At 39.6% G+C, this 24,735-nt stretch overlaps 1 protein-coding gene across 1 annotated transcript in view; it reads left to right on the top strand.

Annotated features, from left to right (window-relative positions):
• The first annotated feature begins 4,343 nt into the window (after positions 1-4,343).
• LOC113507704 (ecdysone-inducible protein E75) overlaps positions 4,344-24,735 on the top strand; it is a 40,984-nt gene continuing 20,592 nt past the window's right edge. Inside the window, exon 1 of the mRNA XM_026890641.1 lies at positions 4,344-4,461. Within this exon, the coding sequence (XP_026746442.1) occupies positions 4,359-4,461 (103 nt within the window). The 5' untranslated portion in view covers positions 4,344-4,358. The remainder of the gene's footprint in view (positions 4,462-24,735) is intronic.

The raw sequence follows: 24,735 nt of genomic DNA, 5'->3' as shown, positions 1-24,735 counted from the left end.
GGAAGAGTTTTACGAAAAACTATGTCGAGGTTTAACATATTTAGTCTCAGTGAACCCCAACGTATGATAATATATTTTAATAAAATTATAAATTAAAATAAAATCGTTGTAACATTGACTAGAAGTAATGAGTACAGTAGGCCTTCAGCTGCGATATTTTATGACAAAGTAAATGAGTCGGACGACCCTGAATGATAAATACCGAGTCCCGTTAGTCGGGACAAAAGCGACTCGAATGTAGTTCAGATGTAGAGTCATTTCCTGTGACACGTAAACACAATGTATGCACGAGTTAAGCTTGCAAGAAAAATGGTTCATTAACATTGAATGGCCCAGCTGCAATATATAGGCCACGCATACAAAAACTTAAAAAAATAGCTTACAATGAAATGTATGGGCTCTGTAATACAACGGGCTATTATTTCAACATTTCTATAACTTGTAATTCTTACTGTAAAGCAGGCTACTCGCTCTAAGGCCGATATCACTCAAAGGTCTTTCAACCCAAAAGGGTTTATACGCCAATTGCTTATTCAATAACATTATTGTGGAAAACTTGCGTTATCACAATCACGAATTACTCATAATTTCGTATCAGAGTTTTGTATATTTTTAGAACCCTCTTTTCCCCTTGTGACGTATGAACAATATTTGTCATTTTGCCGTAAAGTGGACAGTCACATACCGATTAGTTGTTGATAAGTTAACGACTAACCTCCTTCCATTGAGATCCTTGTTAAATAAGTTGACGTCATTAATTTTATAATCTTGATCATATAATCTCCGGTTGAGTGGCGCTGTACTAATGGTGTCACGTCAACTGATGCCTGCCCTACTTATGGGACGCGAATCCGGGACGCAAAGCATTTGTGGGCGAAATTTTCATGTTTCCATATTCATAAGGTACTGAGCGTGACTGATCGGACCACATTCCACTTAGTTGTTTCTGTTAATGTTCAAATACAAGGCGATTATTGTTGCGGTTACGATAGGTATCGTTTTAATTAATTGCTTTATGTGAACATGTTTGATATTAATTTTGACACACGCATTTTTTTTATAATATCGTACCAAAACTATGAATTTTCGCTAATCAGTTTCGCTATCTCTCAACAACAATTCTGTTACTTGTTTGAATTGTTGTCAAATAATTGTACTACAACAAATACCAACTAAAAATAAAGATCTAGGTAAAGCAACGTTAAGGTTATACCTTCTTTGATGGGTGACTAAATTATTTGTCACCTCACCGATTTGTTTTTCTTTAGCCTATATGTACGGCTCTCTTGTTGTACCCATTTTTATTAATATTTGGCGCCATCAACATTTAATTGCCTAAAAGAAATGTTAGACAGTATAGTGGTTTATGTAAAATGTTTGATAGTACGCAAACAGTATCCGCTCTGCGTCATCTGTTATTATTGAAATATTGAAAATCCGTGTTCCTGTCCCACTTGCCTTAATTGTTTTATAACTTGCGGTTACGTATCAATGACCTCTGATACATACACATCGGTTACGGTGTGATCACAGATTCGTAAATCGAAAGTTGTAATAGTCAAAGATTCAGAAAGTCAATTTTTCACTCTTATTGCGCCTAGATGCTGTTACTGACAAAGCGCAATTCTAACCATTAAAATATAAAAGAATGAGTCAAATCAAGATAATCCCTTTGATTAGAATCGCAGATTTCAAATTCTTGCATGTATGCACGAAGCTCATCTAGTTTCTAAACAATTTCTTGAATTAAATGAGATGGATTAATGGCGGCACTCAATTATAATAGACAATATAGTCACACAGGAAAGTGGGGCAATGAGATGACGTTTAGCAGTCATCAGTCACACTGCAATCACAATGCAATTAGAAAGCGAATTGCACAAGTGCCGCTCGAGCCGCGGCGCTATCAGAAGAAAGCGCGTCCAACATAGGAAAGTTGAATCGAAGGCGGGAGTGGGGGGGGGGGGGTAGATGCGCGCACGCAGCCACTAAAGTAGTACACTTTCGATCTCGACTCGCGTCGGTGAGAGTTGTGCGAAAATGAAAGTGGTGTTGTCATTATGGTCCACTTTCCACGAGGAGGTCAAGAACCCCGCAAGTCCAGTTCTAAGCCAGATTCCAGTTAATAGGCTGCACAGCCATCTAGAACGTTCTTACTTGTAGTTGCGCGTAGCCTGCCGGCTGGTGCCACTGTTTACAACCAATGCAAAAACACTGTTGCAGATATCACTTAGTGTTCGAATGTATAAGGTCGCGTAAAGCATACAAAACTTTTTCGTCATGTATTGCGCACCTTTATCTGATTAACAACATAATGTTTCTTTTACTTTCAAATCTTGGCTGCGGTTAATTAACTGTCCTTAGGTGGCAGCAAGAATTTCGATCGTGGGAAATAGAAATCACATTTTTGAGCAATTATTTGAGTTAGTAGTTTATCTTGAAGCTGACATAATGTAGGTGATTATAGTTTTGTAACGTTCATTAATGAATGTCGGGCTATGGGGGTACTTAATTAATGATAGGCACAGGGAGACAACTGTTCGTTACACTACTATGATAGTCACTTGTGACGTCAATTCAGAATGTTCTAGATGCATAACAGTGTTGGACACTATTGTTGTCTATACGAACGTACCCGTGTTATTTTGGTTATTTTAGTAACATCTTGAACTCATTTGTATTTGTAGAGATGTGTAATTTAAATGAGTACCTAATAAAATTCGAATTTATTAGTGGATCACAATTTTAAATATAGTTTTACGTAGGATTTTATTATGTAGAGCAAACGAAGCCATTCGATAGGCGTCGCTTTTTCTCGTTATTTCAAATTAGCACCATTTGAATGCATACATCAGTGACACCAGTGCTGCATAATTGTGGAGCGAGGTCTGCAGGGGTTGGAGGGGGGGGAGCTTGAGGGATGAGTAGAGGGTGAACGACCGTTGCTGACGTCAGTGCGACCTGATGCTGCCCGGCTTCAGCTTAACCCGAACTCTGACCTCATGCACTGATGTTTGCATATTTTACTTAAACATAGACCAATGACTGCTATTCTCAATGCCGTTCTATTATCGTCTTTATGCCCCTAACCATAGCCCTCAGATTCTAATGTTTGATATTTATTGGTAAAACGGACTTAGATTAAGAAGTTATTCAATTTAATATTGATTGAACTGACAGATAAGGACATGAAAAAGCTTATTCAATGCTGCAACTGTAAGTCGCACGCCAGTATCTTAAGTACTTCTAGTACGAGTCGTCTGGCCATGGGGATAAGATGACTTGAAAATTTTTGCAGTTTGGTGAAACCGACTTTTAATCTTATTCTTTGTTGGCTGGTAGAGAATGCAGTACGCTGTATGCTAATACAGTTAACCAGTTAACCAATATATTTTTTAGTTTTGCAAAATGTAATTGACTATCGTCTAGTTTTAAAGCAACAGCTACAGGTATAGCACAAGACCTCGATGAGGTAAAGCTCGAATTAGTTAACACTGAAGGCAGTGCCGCTCGTAAACCCGGGGCATCCGTTCATTATTGAAAGCCATAAAAACGTTTTATTTACAGCAAAGTAATGATGCAAATAATGCACGGTCAGGCGGACTCCTAGACTATAATTGGTTGCCTTGGCCTATAAACTGGGCACTCTGCTCACGACTGATTCGCCAATTCTAGATTTAGGTTTTCAGTTCACTAGGTTGTTAGCGTTTCCGATATCAGAGTATTAAGAATTCGACAATTTTCTGATAAAATATTTTGTCGTCTTATTGCTTGTTTAAAACACCGTATATACTTTAATATTTAGTACCAGTTGGATGAACTATTTAATAATAGCAAAAAAAGAACTTACTAACGAACTAAGAAGTTCAATAATGTAGCGTTACTATACCCATGTATTGACATATGCACTGACTGATGTGTAAAAAGGTTAAATGGGATCTCAAGTTAATATAATTATGAACAGCAAACGTCTATAAACTCATTATATTCAATGAGGTATACATAGACTATAAAAGTTGTGGCTAACATTGACTATTCTAAAATTCAAAATATTTCGCGGACTTTTATTTATTCATATCAATGCATTATTCATACGTTTATGCAATAAAGATGTCAAAAGTTGACGGTCGTTGTTTGACGGTAAAGTTGTCATGATGATAAGGTAAAAAGTAGGAAAACTAGTCTGGTGGTGGGCCAGGTGTGCAGGTGTAGTAAGGGTTGTTAGGGGCGGGCGGCGCGTAGCGTCTACGAGGGCACGGGCGGCGTAGCGCGGCCGGCGCGCGCCATTCGCGCTAACGCCGCCGCCGGCCGCACGCGCCCCATCCGCGCGGCTCATGCGTCTCCCGCCTCAGCTCGACATGACTGTGACGGAGTGCCCGCGCGCGCTGCGCGACCCCAGCGCCGCTGCCGCCGCCACCGCTCCCAGCGACTCCGATGTCCTGCTCGGCAGAGTCCTCGCAGGTGAGCGCCCGTCAGCTGATCATGACACCTGTCAATACACCTCACTCATGTGTTCACCGCCATGTGATCATAGTTACCGTGTTGTGAATATTTGGATGCTCCTCAAACTTAGTATTTGTGTAATTTTGATGACAGTTTTGCCAGTTTAAGTTATGACAACAGTGACTTATGCCAACTTTCTGAAACTATTTACTACCTGAGTAGGAGGCAGGTTATTTTGTGGGACCTATACCGGTATATTTGTAAATTGTTGTTGTGTTTAAATTTTATAATAATACGGTAAAAAGGATAAAATATGGCCCTTTTCACTTTCATGCGAGTGGCGGGCGCGCGGTTGTGCGAGCGCGCGGTTCGCAGATCTAGGTCAAGCGGAGTTCGTTGCCCTCGGCCTTCCCAGCTATATTCGACGTCGCTAATCACCACCCCCCCCCTCCGCTCCCCCCTCGCGTCGCTTTGTATCCTCGCTCCTACTGGCGCTATAATCACAGAGACGGACTTACAACTATTCTTGTAGTTGAAATTACTATACATGGTTATGTTGTCACTTATAGCTATGCTAATTATAATTTTACATGCTTGTGACAACTATGATGTATCTTTTCTTACATAACATACTTATAATGCCGTACACATTTTCCAATACAAAATAGTCCTGCGCCTATTGAGTCTAGGATATATTTTATTTAATTTCATACCATTTACAGCACAATAGTTTTGCAAAGGCGATCCTCGTTCAAATCAAACACCTATTAGTCAATCAATAGTGATTGCATTATTCGCAAAGACGAGCGAGTGAGTATCTGCGCTCGACATCACGGTCGAGTCGAGTTTCGCAAGTGGAGCCCATCGCTGAATGCCATTTTATTTTGGAGGCCGCGCGCAGTCGGAGGGCCCGCGGTCATCGGCCCCGCGGCTTATCTAGGTCGCCTCAGAATAACCTAGCGCCGATACTCTAATAATAATCTACATGAAGCCTTGAAATACTGTTGTCCCACTCTCACTCACGACACCTCCGTAGGCGCGACTAGCAAAAATCTGTATTTCGTAAGACATGCTCTATTCCGTGTGCGCAACGACTAAATAGATCGGACTGTCTCTTTTACTCTTGACTGCAAACCTAGACAGAATAAGCTAGTGGAATATGTTTCTAGATTTTGTCTCATCAGATTTTTTAGTTTACATAACACCTGAGCGCTCTGTCTTTTCCACTTTCATAACACATATAATTCAAATAGGTAAATTGCATTGATAAATAAAATTCATTCTTATTTAGAAATACGCATGTTTCGACCTAAAAAAATGTAAACAAAAGTAATGCACGCGTAATACGAATAAATAATAACAATTAATTGTTTACATTGTTTTTGTAACACGTAGGTGGTAACGTAGTGTGACCGTAAAAATCTAATATTTTTATGAGGCATGAATTTTAAACAAATAATATTGAAACAATGTGTTGCGTGTGGCGTGCGGTGTGACGTAGGTAGCGCGCGGAGCGACAGCGGGCGCGGGGCGAGGGCGAGCGCGGGGGCGCGGGGCGCGCGGGCGGCGGGCGGCGCGGTCTCGGTATTGCGATCAAGGCCCCGAGTTCGTTCACCCGATTGCAATTGGGTCACGCTCGCCGCCCCGCGCGCGCTCCCCACACACAAATAAATAACTGTTTAAATCACACTAAATCCGTACCTGTAACGTCACACTAACTAACTGTAACTTCACTGTAACGTCACTAGGTAACCTTAATTGTTTAATTTAAAACGTTAAAGACATATCTATCGTATTGCGAGATCGTCGAACGTATTATGCGAGTGAACATTATATTAGCAAAGAATAGTCATACCAAATTAATATTAATGAGTGAATTTTGAAAGCATGTGATAGGAATGAGCAAGTTCCTTTTAATGAATTCGATTGTCAGGCTTGTCAGCGTAAAGAAAGTTGTTATGCAAGTAGCCATAACTTTTGCATATCGTATACATAACTTTTAATACCTACATCTGTAATTAATACGTCATCTCCATTCAATACTACAATCAAGACGTAACAACAAATAAATAAATGACAATCCAGTAATTGGGTATTCAATTTAGGTAATGGATTTCAGGTTATTACTGCAGTACACGCAATCAACTGCATAATAAACAAATAATTGAATCTCGTAATATAGTCAAAAGATATTTTAGCATAATCTGAATGTCTTACACCGTAACATTGTCTTCTAGGAACATTAAGTATCTACAAGATAACGATTTGTTTATAAAAATGAGAATTAAACAAGTCGCGAATGTTCTGAGGACGTTTATAAGGGTAGTGGGGTGGTAGAAGGTTGCGGGGGTGTAACGCTGCCGAGGAGGGCAGGGGGAGGGGTGAGGCAGCTGCGAGAGGCTGCGGGTCGACGCCCGCGCCGCCCTGACCCCAATTTGATCTGCGCTCGCGTCATATCGCGCGGACCTCTCGTCCAGGCACACTCAGCGGAAAATACCCATCGTTTCAACATAACAGCTTTATGAAATGACTAACTAAAACGGTGCTTTAGAACGTCTTTTTGACTTCAGGGTAATAACGCGGCATTTTCATAAATATTATGCTTACTGTGCATTCACCTTTGTTGTGGCGCTACGGCTTCTCAGAAATTGGGGGACAGCGCTACTTGTTGATGTAGTGTCGGTTTTATATGGGAGCATAAATGTTTTATGAGTTCCGCGGTGTATTGGGACCGGAATCTTCTAAGCAGCTTACGCTCCTCGTCATATTTGTCTGGTAACCCGCTGACCTGCCGCTCACCACATGAAGAGTGCCGAACATTGTGTTCGTTACCTCATTTTTTATATAAATCCGTTCATGTGGATACTTAAACATTGTGGTCTTACTGGGTCATACGAACTTAGTTTTTGTTAACTGTTTAATTGAATTTCGATGTGGCAAACAAAGCATTTGTTTACATGTTTGTTAATACTTAAAAGGTATGAGATTAATTCTCACACTGCTATAGAAGTAAATTGGATCTAAATGTTATTTAATACTGACGCACGCATCACTTTTTAAAACAACAAGCAAACTTGTAGTTGTTTGTGTAGCAGTTTAAGTTGGCAACAGCTAGAGTGGTACTTGAACAATTTGTTTACTGAACACTGTTATATAACAATTTACGCTGAACGATAATACGTCAATACGCGCAACAAATGTAGGTAACATTGTAGTGCAGTTTAGAAGGTAACATAGTGATCATGTTTTACAAGTATAAAACTAAAGACCTTTATTTGAATGTGTGCCATCTATCAATTGAAATATTTCGCCTTGGGAATATGAACGCACCTTGAATCTCCCACTCGATGCTTTACATCAATGTTACAACTACGTCATCGTAATTTCTGTGTATTTTTAATTCGTTTAATGATAATCTAGTCTAGACCTTCGGCCTGATTACTTCAAGTACATTCGCTTATAGAACTTAGGGTTTCTCTGTAGTTTCATTTTTTGAACACATTTAAGATCTGTACTATCAATGCCTTATAAATAAAAGGAAAATAAAGAAAAAACTTGAGAACTCAAACGATAGTAAGCAAAATCGTATCTAGGCAAAAACATTTTTATTGAAATAAATTTGCATGATTGTACATGCATTGCAGAGCGTGTTAGCAATGGTTACGCTCACTCTAGCCGCTGATGATTAAGTATAGTGGGTCATACCATGAGTCAGTGGTGACCCAGATGCGGCAGGCTGTATCGACGGTAAGCGGGAGCGCGGCCTACGTGCTCTAAATACTCCCAGAGTAGGTTAGGGAGCGAGGTCGACGACCGGAGCCCTGCCTACCCCGAACTTTCCGGGCCATCCGAATTGTGTGCCCTACTGTGTCGAAATCGGCTATGAGACCTCGATGTTTATCCAAACAAATTACCTATACCTCGTTGAGTAGAACGGACCCATATTTTTTGGGACAGATCTTACTTGCTGATTTATGTAGGTCGTGTCTGAGCTGTTATTTTCTGGATTCTCACTATTTAAAGTCATAATTGAAATTTTATCTTTTTTTTTTTTTTTTTTTTACATTTTAGTCTTTTATACACCTGACTAAGTTCACTTCTTCCTATTTAGATACATACTTAAATTGTGAAGAAATACTTGATCTATGAAGTGTTAAAAGAACCGTTGGAAAAGGACACAATGCTAAGCCAATGCCCAATGCCAATGACCGCCGTTTCCCTTTGCTGTAACAAAACTAATTTGCAAATATTTCTTTTGCTAATACATTGGTCAAAACAGACCCGAACCTAATAGATAAAATCATTTTTTTTTACTCTTCTCTTATCTCCGGTTACTAAAAGTTACTAAGAGCATTACTAATTACTAGCATATTGGAAATAAGTTTACAAATCACGTTTATTTACAGTTGGGCTTTTATCAAACATAGAATGGTCCATAAGACCAACACAACAACATAATAAAAAACGACATACCGTCAGAACGCCATCTAGCGTCGAGTAGACTGTTTGAAACAGTTTCGATAGATGTCGCTAGTGCCCTTCGTGAGCAAAACAACGAGGTTGGCTGATAATTGTATTATGACCATAACAACAACATAATTTCAGTTATATCATCAAATAAGCATCTTTGTTATATAGCTTTCTATATTTTGTCAAAAATGTAAAACGATTCTTGACTTGTTTATTGGGTAGACACCAAACCAATGAACAAGTCAAGAATCGTCAACATTTTTATTAATATATTTATTCCCCGTATCTAAAAACATATATTATGTATTCTATTTCATACGCTTATTTACTTATACATACTTCTGTGTCACATACCTACCTATGGTTTGTAATATACCTGTCATACTAGTTATTTACATCAACAGAGAAAGTCATTTGAATTTCTGTAGGTGTAATTAATTTATTTCGGCCACATTAAGTGGGCAAATGATTGAGCAGACTAAAAATAGACAGCTCTGGTAGAGAACTGTGGGCAGCGGCAGGCAGGGGTGGCAGGGTGGCGGCGCCGCTTGGCCGTGAACTCAGCCGACCCCTCGCGCCCACGTCGCCCGCTACCTCCAACAACATTACAAGCTGCCACTTAGAGCTCCCTTTGCAAATAATTTAGAATTTACTTTAGCTTAATTTAAATATTTGCACTAAATTTATTTCACAGAAATTATGTCGCTCAAGAAATGTGAAGGAAAACATTAACAGTCAGGTTAAGCAATGACATTTCGGTGATTTCGGTTATCATAAAATAAACCAAAGAAAATACAAATAAAACATTGGGGGCTTTAAATTTAACCTCTAAACAAAGATTTATTTTTAACGAATCTTATTTCACAACTTGATAACATGGTTGTGGTTTTTAAGTGAACGTTACGGCGGGTGGGTGAAAAGGGGGTCCATTGACGTCACGGGGGCGCATGCGCGGTACTCGCCCACGCGCTCACCCCGCGTTCGTCAGCACGCTTTCGCGCCAAAGCGTTGTTGGTCTCGCGCCGGTTATAACCTAAGTTTTAACCTTTCACTTAAATTCGTCTAAATAATATTAAAAAATTCTAACTAAATGTCAATGTCTAAAAGTCATGGAGGTCATTTGTGAGAACGCTCTGCCACAGCAGCAAACAGCCGGTGAGCATTTTATCAGTTTATTACAAATATTTGTGACCTTTTGAACTTGAAATTTACATAAAAGGTCGTCGAACCTTGCTCTTTTTGTGGAATGATATCGAATTCTTCAAGTCGAGAATTTCACAACTGCTTTATATACTGCCTTTATATAATTAGTTAATACATTACTATTTGTATTTACATTACAATTTTGTGGGAGGGATGTCTATTACCTCATTTCATTTCTTTGAAAATTATATGCATCGTCATCTGTTTCTTTCAATGGAATATTTTTTTGGGAAAAGCTGGTTAGACAACTTCAAAGTTTGTGTTTGCTTTTGGCGGTGGAAACTTTTGCACGTAGATAAACTTTTGTTTCGCGCTAAAAATGCAGTTATGCAAATTTAATTTTAATCTGTTCTCGAATAGTTGATAACTGGTATTAGTCATTTAGTCATTAATTGGATTTCATTAAATTTTTCTTTATTTGTGGGACTTTCATATTATTTCATCAGCATAAACTTAGATAACTCTACATTTTAAAAATACGCATTAAACGTAATCAAAAACTTAAGTTTAGTTTTCTTTGACAAGTTTAAAATCCTAAAAATCAATAGTATTTTTTTTAACTTGGAAACATAAACACAAGTGATTTCTTTATCGTATGTATTTTCGAGTCGAAAACTAGCCGAACTTACTGCTGTTTAAGATAAATATTTGAATTGTGAATTGGAATACGATAAACGTTTGACTCTACATGGCTAAGTCGTCGAATTGTTTAGGAATCTACTCATACATTTAAATTAAATAGTATTTGCTGTAGTTGAATACAATTACCATGAATACATATCGAGTACCTACAACCATGGTTATACGTACGGGTTATTTTTTTATTTTAATTTTTAGATATTTGAAATTATCGACTAAATTGTTCGACTCTTGAAGCCTCTAAAGTTTTGATAAGCCATTTGAGTACGAAAAATGCGCGCGAATATACCGTTGATGTGTAAATGTTATCGATAAGGGATCGATGAGATCAGGTCGGGCTCAGGTCGGGCTCTGGTCGGTGCTGCATGAGTCAGCCGCATCCAGACCGGAACACGCCGCGTCAGCAGCCCGCACCTTCGCTCGCACGCACGCATACTCGCATGCATGCATATTCCATTGTAATGCATCGATATCCGTTCCACTTTTACGGTTATCTGCCGCCACTTGCATGCGTAAAGTGCAGTGTCACTTGTTATGGGTAAAACTTTTCGTACTCGCCGACTGCCGTATTTGACGGGATATCCGGTGAATGCGAATTTGCGGCTTTGGTTATCCGGCTTACATTGTGGATAATACTTAAAGTTGCACTCAACATTAATCCCTTAAATATTTTGTATAAAAAGCAAGACAAATATTCAACACTCCAATAGTTGCGCATATTTGTAAACTCTACTCTCGCCACTCCAGCACTCAAAAAGTTCCTTTCCTCCTTTCGTATGTTTTCCATGGCAAGTAAAACTATCCTTTGATGACAGCCTGTGTGGAGTTCACAATATGTGTGTATATGTTTGTTTTGCGTGTACTTAAGCATTTCAATCTTCTTCAGCTTTGAAAGTCTTCTTTTCAAGTAAACTTTTTATGTAAAGAGAGACTCGACGGCGCCCTACACTACTGCACCATAGAAAAAATAGGTGTGTGCCTTAGTGTGCGTCGAGTACGCGGCACTACGAGTATGTACTTAGAGAGTGCATCGATCCCGGGCGCCGGTGTCGTCGCACTGCATATAGGCCAGTGCACGCGAATGCCCGGACCCCCCCCGCCCCGGACTGCCGCCGCCCCAACTCCCCGCTGCACTTCGCGATTTTCCATTTCCATCGTATTGCCCGTTCGCTAATTCCAGCGGTTGACTCGGGCCGATGTCGTAACGCGGGGAAATTTCTCAGGCCTTTCTCTGGGCATGACTTCGCGTCAATGACGTCTTCCGGCAAAGGGCATTCACAGCTCACTAGTTCGACATTATTAAACTTGATCGATATTATTATGTAATAACCGACTTTACCGAGTTTTAGTTCGGTGGCTAAGACGTCTCGAATGATGACACCAGCTACTAGTGATATAGATAACTAGCTCATTAATTGCAATGATAAAATTAACTGATTTTTAATTGGAACATCAAAGAAACTGACCATCGAGTTTCATTTCGACATCTTACATCTTATTAGAATTATCAGTTCAAGGGTATGAAAGTGATTCCAATAGGTATCGCCACGTATTGTGTAATGATTTTAGCTGCGATATCATTTATTGCATGCTAGTTATCAATAGCAGGGACATGTAAAGTAAATTGTCAATGTATATTAGGCACGTTATAATGCGGAAGGTCTATCAGTATTGCTGCGAACGCTTTGCCCTGTCGAGTGTGGGTTCAAAGCGCTCGGCGCGGGTAAACAACGTCGTAACAATGTTCGGTGGCGGGCGCAGTTACGTCTGTACGGTTCTGGCCCCCCGGATGTAGTTACAAGTTCCCGCGGTCGTTGCCCGCGCGATGCGTGCGCGACTCCCCTATATCGGCTAACTGTGGCGCGAAAACTAAAAGCGTGCGCCGCGACACATATTATGTGCTTCATATACTCTACTTACATAACGCCGTTGACGTGTACCCTAAAATTTAGGTGGCCTATTTATAGATTAATAAATGTTATTGTAGCGTGTCACAAATTAGTGTACAGCAACAAAACATTAGTGATTGTTTTTTTTTTATGTACGGCTTATCTAATTTGAAGCAATCGAGAAACTTTAACATAAATATTTAGATTGCATAAGTACTATAATTAGGTTTTATAATGTGTTATGATCGTGCGATACAGGATTTAATTATAAAGCCAACCGATCTCATTAAATGTATTTAAAAACTTTAACAACATTCTTTGGAATGTGGGCAATTTACATTTATGTAAATGGTTTTTCTAGTTCATAAAACATGGTCTACATATCGCGGCTGGCAAGTACTCTGAATTCCCACGTGATAAGTTTTCATTGGAACCTGTGAAATATTAATAACTAATATACAATGCAGATGGGATTGCGTGAACGCGGAAACGGTTGGGTGCCGTTAGCTAGGTAACTGTACGAGTTTAGTCTAGAACAATCCTAGCAGGCGCGCCTGTAGGCTGGCTCACGTGTCCAGAATTGATGAGCACGACTCTATTTAACAATATTTTGACCGCAATATTTAAAATTACGGTCAACTTGCATTACACATACTGCTATCTTGAATCGATTTAATCTCTTAAATGTATTAAGGTAATTGCAATTACCCTCAACATTAACCTATAATTCAGGTGTAATTCAATTATACTCACACCACGCGTTAACCTGAGCAGGTGTTCTTACGAGGATGTCGCATCACTTACTTACGTAACTAAATTAATGCCTTCAACGTAAATGTGTTGCGCAATATTTTTTGCGCATCTTTTGGATATACCTACTTACTATCTACGTAACTTCATAGACGATATTGACGCGTATTGTCACACTTTTTACTTAATAGAAAACGTAACGTGTTGAATAATTGTTTTCAAAATGAGGACAGTAGGATTTATCAGTGTTTTGGGCAGTAGAGTCCGGGGGTATAGAGGTAGAGGGCACTAGAGGGTTGTGTAGGGGTGCGCGTGGTGCGGGCGGGTGCGAAGGGTTAATGACCGGCTGGTCGGCGGCGCGGCGCATTGTCGTTGTCGCGCGGCTGTCGCGCTCGCCGACGCCTCTACGACACTCCACGACTACACTTCAGCTACGTGCACTGCACGCGATCTAATCTACAATATCTATAACTAGTTTATCATCATATAAATAGATCGTTAACATTTCGAACCTGGTCCCTACATGATGATCATACATATTTATAGAACAACACAGACAAGCTATTGATTCCATCCGCTATTAGATAGACTATAACTTGCGGATTGCCGAGCTGTGAGACGTGAGAGGTCAATACCTCTATATTATCGTCTCTCTAAATTAACAAATCCATGTTTCTATCTCCAATGCCAGTAATCTTTTGTTAATTTGCATAATTAACCCTAGTGGCACGTAATAAGGATACTATTCGAGCGATACGATCTCGATTAAACCATGATAGTCGATTACCCCGCTGACGTAAACGGCGTCCTTGGAGCGAATCTACAAACACAATTGTACAAATATCTGCCATCAGTAGGTCACTCACCCTCTACCGCCGGCTTTACCACGATACCTTCTACAATAAATATAATATTATACATATGGTTTGAAACGGTTTTGAACTACAATGACTCTTATTTCTGTAGGCTAGAGCATAGTGTAGTCACGCGTAGGTGACAACCAAATTAATGATTTAAATAACTCATAAGAACAAGGCGGCAGAAACACAATCCGTTGTTAACGGTCTCGGAGATTTGGCAATGGTAGTTACTGTAGTTAGGTACATTTTTTAGGGTTAATAAATTAAACTCACATGTATTTCTATTAACACAGCAAAACATAAAATTACGAACATAGAATCTCACAAGTGCACCTGCATTTCAACATGCGGTTTGGTCTTTTTTATTGTGACTTGCGTGCATTTAGTTCCATTTCATCGGTGTGTCATCACTCTTACGTTTCGATTTACATATTCATACATTCTTAACATACGCTCATTAGGACCGTGTGGAGCACAGAACAAACTATTTTCAGTTGGATTTGTTCGTCGACTTCGCGCCGGTTAACGCTGATTGTCACAGAGATTCCGCTACACGGTGATGGTACGTCAAGCACTGACTCATGTCAGTTCACTTACAAGTCCATTGACACGGACCTTTTGAAAAATATGTTTGAGACACGACGACAATCATTCTAGCAGTGTTTAATATCAGATTTGTTAACGAATTATAATTAGTTACGATCGAAACTCTATCGAGATGTGTTTCATAGAAAAACAATGCATTATACATGTTAGAGCTCCGCAAAAAGAAGTAGCTATTTCAGACGAATTTAAAATACATGAATAGATTGACACGAAATATAACCTTCACCTTACCGGCAGGAAACTTGTAGCTTAAAACTATTTGGAGCCGAAGTAGTTTCGTTCAAACAAACAAAGGAACAAGCAACAGAGTATTATCAGTGACATACATTGCTAGCTCGATAGCATAGCAGCGATAAGCCGAACAAAACATCGCTTCGGTACAATGACCCAGAATTATATAAAAATGTCCTCGATTTTGATAACGCTGTGACAATGACATTTTATTGCGGCCTCGAGCTATAATTATTAGTTATAATTATTATTACAGTTGAAGAGTAACGCTTAATATCAACAAGTTTTATTTCCATTATTGTGGAGTAGTCTCGACTTTATTGTCGGAAGAGGCAGTCACGTTGTGCGCCATGTTTAAATCAAAATTGTTAAAAGCATCGATAGCATATAAAAGTACGTTGAAATGACCGATAAACATTTTAGGCACCTGCGTGTTCAGTAATTGATTTTAGGATTGTGGCTATTAAAAGATTAAAGCCACTGCTACACTTGTCAAGTGTCATTTGTTTGATGTCGGCAGCACGGTGTCACGTGGAACGTTGGTATAGCACTACTGAGTATTATTTGAGGGAGTTGCGTCGGTGCTAATTGGGGTGCATCGCGGTGCGTTGACTCTGGGCTGAAAATGTTGGCCGGAACGCTGCACGAGCGGATGTCAACTTTCTCGCGGTTACGTAACGCGGAGAGATGTGAGCACTAGAACGTTCGGAGTCATCGACCACGGCCGCTAGTTACGAAACACACTACACTGCGCCGCGCACAACAACACTGCAACTTATATGTTTCACTTTGATACTACTCCGACGTGTTTAACGCATTACTATGTGATTTATACCGAAGCATGAATACCGATACGGCCGGTGATACTATTAGTTACAACGTTGCACGTTAAAATAAAACTATAAAATAAATCGTATCGGTGGACGTAATTGTAATTACACGCAACATAAACAGGTCCATTTGTAGTATTAATAGTAAAAGGACTTTGATGCTCGAGGAGATTTATCCGAGCGATGTAATGTTATTTATTGTATCAGGTGGGACTATTAGCTAGTCTATTTGTAGTATAAATTGGTATAACGTGTAGTCGGTACTAGCGGCGCTGGGTCGTCGCTCGCCGCGCGAGGTCAACGCCGCGGCGCCGCCACCCGTTCAACTTACAGCTTTCACGACTTACTACTTCAATACATTGAATTCGGTTCAAATCTTCCCGAAGTTTCTCAAACTTTTCCTATACAACGAATTCGTGTTAACCCTTTCCGTGTGACCAAATATGTAAACAAATACTTGTATAGAGGTCAATATCAAAACAATATTATAAGTATTTATTCTGTACATGAATTATTGATTGATTTTGTTTACTTTCTACGTTATCTTGACTTTATAGGTCGGGGTAGACAATGCATTATTTGGGTGATTGTGTGTCTTCCTATCACATTTCATTTTATATTCACTGGAAACTAGCTGGTAATATTCACTACATTATTATGCTTATTAATTCCTAGTCAGTCAACTAAATTCCTTAATTTAAAGTCTGAATTTAAAATAATCTCATGTATTGAAACATGAGTCTGTCTTATTAGAACTGCCCCCAATGAGTTGCATGCATTGACCATTAGTGAGTGTATGGTGTCACCGCGGTGTTGATACGGTCGACCAGTTTGGCGGATAGTTTTTGTCCCGTAGTGTATGTAGAGCGTAACAGTTTACGTGATCGTTAGCGGGTTGAGATATTTCAGGGCCGGTACACACGGCATAGAAGTGAAGGGGTCGAGCACACGTTCATGACACGCCAGCAATTATAAGTACGGAGGCGTCATTGAACCCGCGTTATTGCGAAACAACGGAAACCAGTCCAGTGCTGGCCCTCCCCCTCCCCCCCGCCCCGCACGCCACGATCCCCTCCTACACACCTGCTGCGAATTTTTAAAATCCTAGATTATAGTTGACATGCGACTAGCTCCCAACCGACGTGATGCGCATATCCATTGAGTTACATCACTATCCCCTGCAGTCTGCAAATATCGCGCTATTATTGTTATATTAAGTGTTTATTAACGTTCTAATAGCAACATAATAATTGATATAATCATTGCAATTATCACATTAATTATAATGATAGTTGTAAAAAATAGAAATTGAACTTTTATATAATTCTTATAATCGCGCAGAGAAATTGTTTGCAAGACTTTTAATTTATTATTTGAATGATTCACATCTACAACTTTTAACAAATTAATACTAAGTAGTGTTTTGAATAATATTATATGTTAAGATAGGTTACATTTAAATGATAGTTCAACAACTAAACATACACAATAAAATGTATTAAAACAATATTTGAGTGCGGTAGTAGTAGCATGCTGTCGGTACCTCGCCTAGCACCGACCGGCGACCTATAAAGATACGTGCTTGATAGTGGTGCAGTCAGGGACAACGGCCGGACTGCCTCATTCGCAAGAATCGCAGGTAGGCTAAGGGGTTAAAGAACTCCATTGCACTATATCAAATACCATTGAACTCGCTCCGTCCCGCTCGCACGCCGCACCCCGCGGTGCATCGCCTGCACTCCACCGTGCGAATCCTGTCTGATTACGCGACACGCATGCGTATGACATTATCTACGAGTAACTATGGTACACGTAAACCGGTATATGGACGTTACCTATGTGCTGCACTTACATACGATTGTCTATCTACATGATACGTACATATTGCAAGGTTCACGCGCTGGCACACGTGACAGGAAAATAGTTTCGGATTAGATTAACAGGACAATGCCCGAAAGTTACTGGGAAATTAAAGATAAACATAATTCCATGATAGGTACTACTTTCTGTTATAGATAACCTATCCTAACTTAAATGCTCTCATAATGAACATGAACGATACAAATAATTATTATTTAATAAACCATCTGCTTGTTATTTGTAACTACAACATTGTTTACAAAGCAGAATCAAAATGATGAAGCGTCAAAGTAGCAATAACTTTCTAGAAATTATTCACCTGTTACATAAGTCGGTGTAAGCTTAGCTTACGCTGATCGTGTGTCGATAATTAAGTTTAACGAGTGGAAAGTTCAAAGTGGGCAACGACATCAGACGACAGTGTCGGCGCTTTGTCGCGCAATCGCCTGAAAATCACGCTAATTTATAAGAAACTCGATCGCGTGATACCGCAGGTGACGTAGCCGAGAACCAGGAACAAATAGTCAAAGATCAAGTTTCACGGGCATTGACAGCAACATGTGCGCTGCGGTAGCCAACATCTCATTTTCTATTAGAAAATACTTGTCATGTTACGTCAGTCTCGCACTCACATGACATGCAAGATTACCACCTTAAGTCAACTCAAAAACTTACACCGACGTTCTGATATCTGTTAAGCATACAAGCAAGCATACTATTATGGAAAAATAAATAACTAATATAAATAAGTATACAAATTGATTTGTTCTTTAAAAAGTATTTGGCACGTTATTTATTTGGCAGACAATAGCTAAAATTCAAGGAGAAATGATAAAATGTCATTGAACTTGATAAAAATAATGCTGCACGTTCCGTCGTTCGTGAATATTCAAAAGCAAACACATCATCATTTTACAAAAATTTGATACATTGGACGATAAAGGTTTTTTAATCAGAAAGTACCTATTACTAATAAAAGCGATATAGATTTGGCACAATACAGCATTCGACGGCAAAAAATCTGACGTCTTACCGCTGTTTTGTATATTAATGGCGGCGCGGCGTGTATGCGGCTCCGTAGCCGGTGGGCCATTTCCCCAAATTGTAGCGGTCGCTTTTCCCACAGACCTCGACTCGTTACCACCTAACCCCATACTACTGGCTCATTGACCACTCTCTCCCGCTCCACTTTATTCTACCGCATTACAAGAGCGTAGAGGCTTCGTAGCAACCTCGTAGCACTTGTTAACATTAGGCTGTTATGGAGCCAAGGTACACTTTGTTACGTAGACAGATCCAATTCAATTGGTGATTGGTGGATAGAAATAATTTAGTTTAATAGACGTTAAAACTAAAAGCGACATAAAAGTAATTCCGCATTTAAAAAAAACGCTGCGGAAGTCGATTTTTAAAATAGCTTTTGTATTATAATGTGTATTTTGAGTACGTGACTTAAATAGGACAAAATTAGCATGAGATATTTTTTGAATTTCAGACTTGAATTTGTTATTAACATTTATTGCGTCTCTACAATGTTAATCGGAACTCAGTAGTAGGTCGTAAACAACTGCCACGTTGGTTAACTTGCTGCGGTAAACAAGCGGCGGCGATAATTTATGTTTAAAATGTTGATACAGAGAATACAGGATATAGAAAGTAATAGGTAAGTTTGGTAGTGTGACGAGATCACGTGTAGTAGGTAGATTTGATAATATAAGTCATGCTACGTGTAGATAGGTGGCGAGCGCGGGCGGAGGTACGTACGTCGACACTTGTTTACCGCGCGATGCTCGCAGACCTTGAGATTCGGCGGCGGTCAGTGGCCCGAGGCCTCACACGTAATATAAATCTTATTATTACCCGCCGACCTCGGTGCCTCACCGGTTGTTCTATTACTAATCGCAAAAATTTATCCGGAAATTACTCATTCTGCATTTATGTCGGATTTTGTATTTTCCTATAGTTTAGAACACAGGTTTTACAATTCAATTTCATCATCTCAACCAAAATGATATTGTTAAAATATTCGCTTTATAAGTCAAAGTAGTCAAACCAATCTCAGGCAAACTAGGAAATGGTACAGAGCAAGGCTTTCTTGAATATTTTAGGGGACGTTCGTGATATTATTGCTATTGAAATCCAAATATGTTTCCTTGTTTATTGTACGTGATTATTTAAATTTCTAATAAACATTCCTCGTCAATATAATATTCAAAAATACACGTACGAAACAAGATTGAAATTAGAACAGTGTCACATGTTTACGGAACGTGATGGGGGACCAGGCCGGAGATATGCCATAAGTCGGTGGAACTTTGCAACAACATAAATCTTATTCAAATTGTAATAAGTCTGATAAAGGCGACTTGTTGTTTTCACATACGATTCATTTTTCACATTACGGTTCGTTGACTTGTGCTTGCATGTGTTGGTAGCCGAATTCAACTGGCAATATCGGCGCTCGGCTCGGTGTGGGTTACATTCTTGTGCTATATAGCGCCGCTCGCGCTGTGTGCTCATCGCTCGCCGAGATGTGAAGTAACCGCGCCTGTGTTGGTTATTGCCGATTTCGAAGGCGGCTCAAGGACACCCGCCTCAGGTTCAGTAGCCACCTTTGGCAGTGAACGACATCATTTCGAGCGTTGACCCTACCCGTTTCCTGTGCCAACGGAGGAAAACGCTATATATATATTACTTAACGTTTCTATTAAATACATAATGTATGCGCGCCATTTAATCGACTTTGACTTAGAAACAATACCTTTATTTACATATAAAGCGATTATTTAGTTTGAGTGTGAATGGCCTCAATATTCACTAACTCAGAAACTATCAAAAAACGACTCGTGTCGTATTTATACACTTCACCACTTACTGATATCTATTCGATGGCGTCTTATTTATACTTACCAAGAATTTAAATAAATATTCAAATATATGTTAATGTTTGTTTTTCTATGTTTCAGGTAAGTTGCATCGCCCGACGCCGGCGCTTACTTCTCGAGTTGATCGCGGTAAAGAGGTAAAGTTTGTTGGCTCGCTTGATATGATTGCACATAATGGTGTGTTCTCGTTAGAGCACAATGCACCAGGTTGCAGTGGTGGAGTCAGTCACCCCGGCCTAACGGGGCTCGCCCTATGCCCGCTCGCGGACCGCGGGCTGCCGTCATCATGCCGCGATTGTCGTGCAATCGTGCTTACTAATGCCAACTGGACTCCATACGCATACATAATATTATGGACATTCGTATCGCCCGCGCGCCCCTGCTACACCTATTCACACTGCACATTGAGGAAAACAACAGAATGTCTCTCGCAGAAATCATTCTTCGGTCGTTATAATAGCTTTAAAGTCCAAGTAACGCTCGTTAATGCTCACCTAAAACAAAGTTACAAAATGTTACTATATTCTATTCATTAAAAACATTTTTAACAAAGACATCACATTACATTAGAGTTGTATTGTCCGAGTTGATGTTTTAAGGAGCATCTCCCCAAAATTATTACTACTGTTCTCTACTAAACGACAATTGTGAGAAAAATGTTAAAAAATATCGTTATTCAGATCAAATTAATGTAAACGATATATCAAACTTGTTAATATCTTCACTTTTTAAGAAATTTTAATATAAAATAACATTATGAGAATACAATATTGTGAAAATATTGCACGGTATCCCGCTGATATTTTATCATTAAGACGAATATTTGAAAGGGCATCCCTCGGCCGCGATATCGTTTAGCGTCGACACAATACATCAACTATCTGGGAATGTCGGTTACGAGCCGACCTAACAAAAGGATGTTAAAAAACTCCCGTAAAAAATCCAAATCCTTGCATTTATTGTACTCAGAAAGGTTTCGATTAAACAATAATATATATTTTTTCGTCTCAGAAGAGTTAGATATCGCGAAACTTGCACAATAGCGTGTTGTCGGCAAAAAGTTGGACTTTACCTGTTCGTGAAATCCGAGATGAACAGAAAGGGTAGGTTGAATCGCAACCTTTTTTTTGGCAACAGGATAACACAATTTTGCTTGCGTTTTTTACTTAAATCATAAAAATTTCAACCTTAGAAATCGAAGTTAAAAGGAAGTTGGGAGTAAGGGTTAGACTATTTTTATTGTTTACTAGCAGATGGCATTAAATTTGCTCGTTACTCCTTGATCCATTGACAATGTGGGTCACGATACTCACGTCCAACCGACAAACCCTTAACCTAAATCTAATACCAGCTATTCAAAATACATGCGACAATATTACAATAGCTGCTCGCTGCTGGGGAAAAGACTTTAGAAACAAAACAGAAATGTATTGTAAAGACCTTTCTACGAAATCGTCATTACTAATAATTTAAATCTTTAGTAACATTTTGTGTACCGTTGCGTTAAAGCCATAAAACAATATATTTCGTCGTGACAGTGGTTTTGTGATTTTGTGGTCTTAAACTTTCATGCAAGCCCTGTTAAAATGACTTGGCTTTGTTTTTATGGACAAAAATATTTTTTGTACTTCTGACCCAGTGGACGGTTTCACAGTTCATTAGGTGAATTCATTTTGATGCTTAGTATAAAAATATCTTTTACAATTTATCTTAGAGATTTATTTGATAGTTATTTACAGAATAGTGCACCTAGAGCGTAGTGCACCGTTACACGCACTCGCGGAGTTGAGTGCACGCGCGCGCGGTCGCCGACACTACTGCTCCCATGTCCTCAACTCCCTTCCTGATATTCAACCGTCACTCGTCATAATTTTACATCGAAGTTCTTACTTAAAATATTATTACCAAAACATAGATTACGTCACGATTATTAACAGAACCACCCACAAGCATGTGCGGAGTGGCACGCGGCAATCGCGCGTATGCCATGCGTATACTTTCGTAAAAAAAACAATACAATGGACCCAAAATATGTAAATAACGATGTTTTTACGAATCCACTTTTTACTAATGACAAGGTGCAGTTTGATGCCACGTTTCTCCACCAGCTGGGAGACGAGGAAGTGGCTTCACAATGGCAACCGCGCAAATTATTGATTGCCGAAAATCGAAACTGCTTCGATAATAACCATTGTGATCTTTGCGTTCCAAAGAAAACTCTACATCGTAATACCATAACCAACATCTAAAGTAGAACCAAGTTGAATGACTGAGTTATTGTTATTTTTTGTGGACAAGAAGGTCAGTGTGCGTGTTGTTACATTTGAATCCCGCTACCAAAGACTAATTTAGAAAATATCATGTATCTAGACAACCGATTATGCTCCAATACACTGTAATAATAGCAATTGCAGTAATGATTATGGCATCCTACGCAAAATGATCGTAGTAGGCTGTGTTCATCATTTTAATCGACCGCAGTTACTGAAGTATTCTGCTACATACAAAATTAGTACGTATAGATACTATAGATCGACGCCCAAATATATTGGCTTCACATTACGTGAAAAATAGTCACAGCTCTTTATAGTGTATTGCAAATATAACTTTTTTAATTAAAGTAACCCTCTAAAGCATTTAACTCCGACACGTAAGTACTCTAAAGAAAAAAGTTATTGGAACCGGTCTCTGATAAAATGAAAGTTGGTTATAGGTAATGCGCAGCACTTTCTCCGCGAAGTACGTTTGTACTTCGATGGCCGTGCTTCCCCATGCCGATGTAAATCCCTTTCTTAGCAGTTTCGAGGGCAGAGAGATAGCAAAATATATAGATAACGCTATGATAATCACTATCAATCCAAATAGTAAATAATAATATTATCAACACGATCACTCTGCCAGTCACGTAAACAATGGTATTTTCCTATTTTAAAATATTCTGGCATGGTTAATTATATGTGTTATTTGACAAAATATACTTACCACCTGCGATGTGTTTTTTTACCGCGTTGGCAGTTACCTCACTGCCATTTCTTTTTTTAAACATAACTTTAAAAAAAGTATTTACAATCTATGTGAGCGGTTGGCGGAGTGGGTGATTTAAATAAAGTCAAGGGGATCATTTGCGTCGCAAACAACGACGACGGGGTCAGTAGACTCGCGCGCTCAACTGCCGAAATAATCGCGGCCGGTACACGCGCCGAGCGCCCGCCGCGGCCAACGAACGAGCCAAGGCCACGCTGCCTCCCCGGCCCCTACCCGCCGCTCTAATCTTCACAGCTCCTGCTGACAGCCTAGATATATTGTAGCGCATCGATCACCCTCCGTGTAGGTACATAAATATAACCCTCGCCTATCGGACAGCACGAAGCCTTGAACCAAGATAGCGAGCCGATAAAAACGCAAGGCTTTAATATCAATAAGTGCCTACCTACATACCTAAGTAGTTGCATTTATATTTTATTGATTATTTGATTATCACGTAGGCTGACAGCAGTGAGGTGTCAGAGAATTATCCTTGGTTTCCAAAACCGTAATGTAATAAGAGTTATTAATGGCTCATGCAATAAACGTGGAGAGGGTAGGTATTATCAGCATAGACTATAGATGCGAGGCTGTGAGGCTGGGCGGGTGGCGGAAGCGTGGCGCGGTGCGGCGCGGGCCGGCGAGGGGGGCGCGGGCTGCGGGCGCGGGGCGCGGCAGGTGGTAACGTCAACGCGCGGCCGTGAACTTTCTTCGGACACGTTTTCAGGAGTTAATGCTGCGCAATATTTCGCGGCTTAGCTTCCCTGCGGCCCCTAACCTCAGCTTCTTCCTGCGTTCCGTTCTGCCTGCTATCATTACCAAACCTTACTCTATAGTTAATGTTTTATAGTTATTAAAGGTTTTTATTAAAAGTCATGACTCCTATGCTTTAGATAATTAAGAATTATTTATTCGTTAAATAAAAAAAATGAATTAGGTCATATTCAGAAATTTACAGTTATCAAATTTTAAACCAAATTCATGGAATCATGTTCACTCTGAGGAAAAAATATTATATTAAATAAATCTAGATTTATTTAAATCT

Source organism: Trichoplusia ni, unplaced genomic scaffold (assembly GCF_003590095.1).
Source record: "Trichoplusia ni isolate ovarian cell line Hi5 unplaced genomic scaffold, tn1 tig00003075, whole genome shotgun sequence".
NCBI lineage: Eukaryota > Metazoa > Arthropoda > Insecta > Lepidoptera > Noctuidae > Trichoplusia > Trichoplusia ni.
Note: the sequence above shows the minus strand (reverse complement) of the source record. Positions and strands in the feature narration are given on the sequence as shown.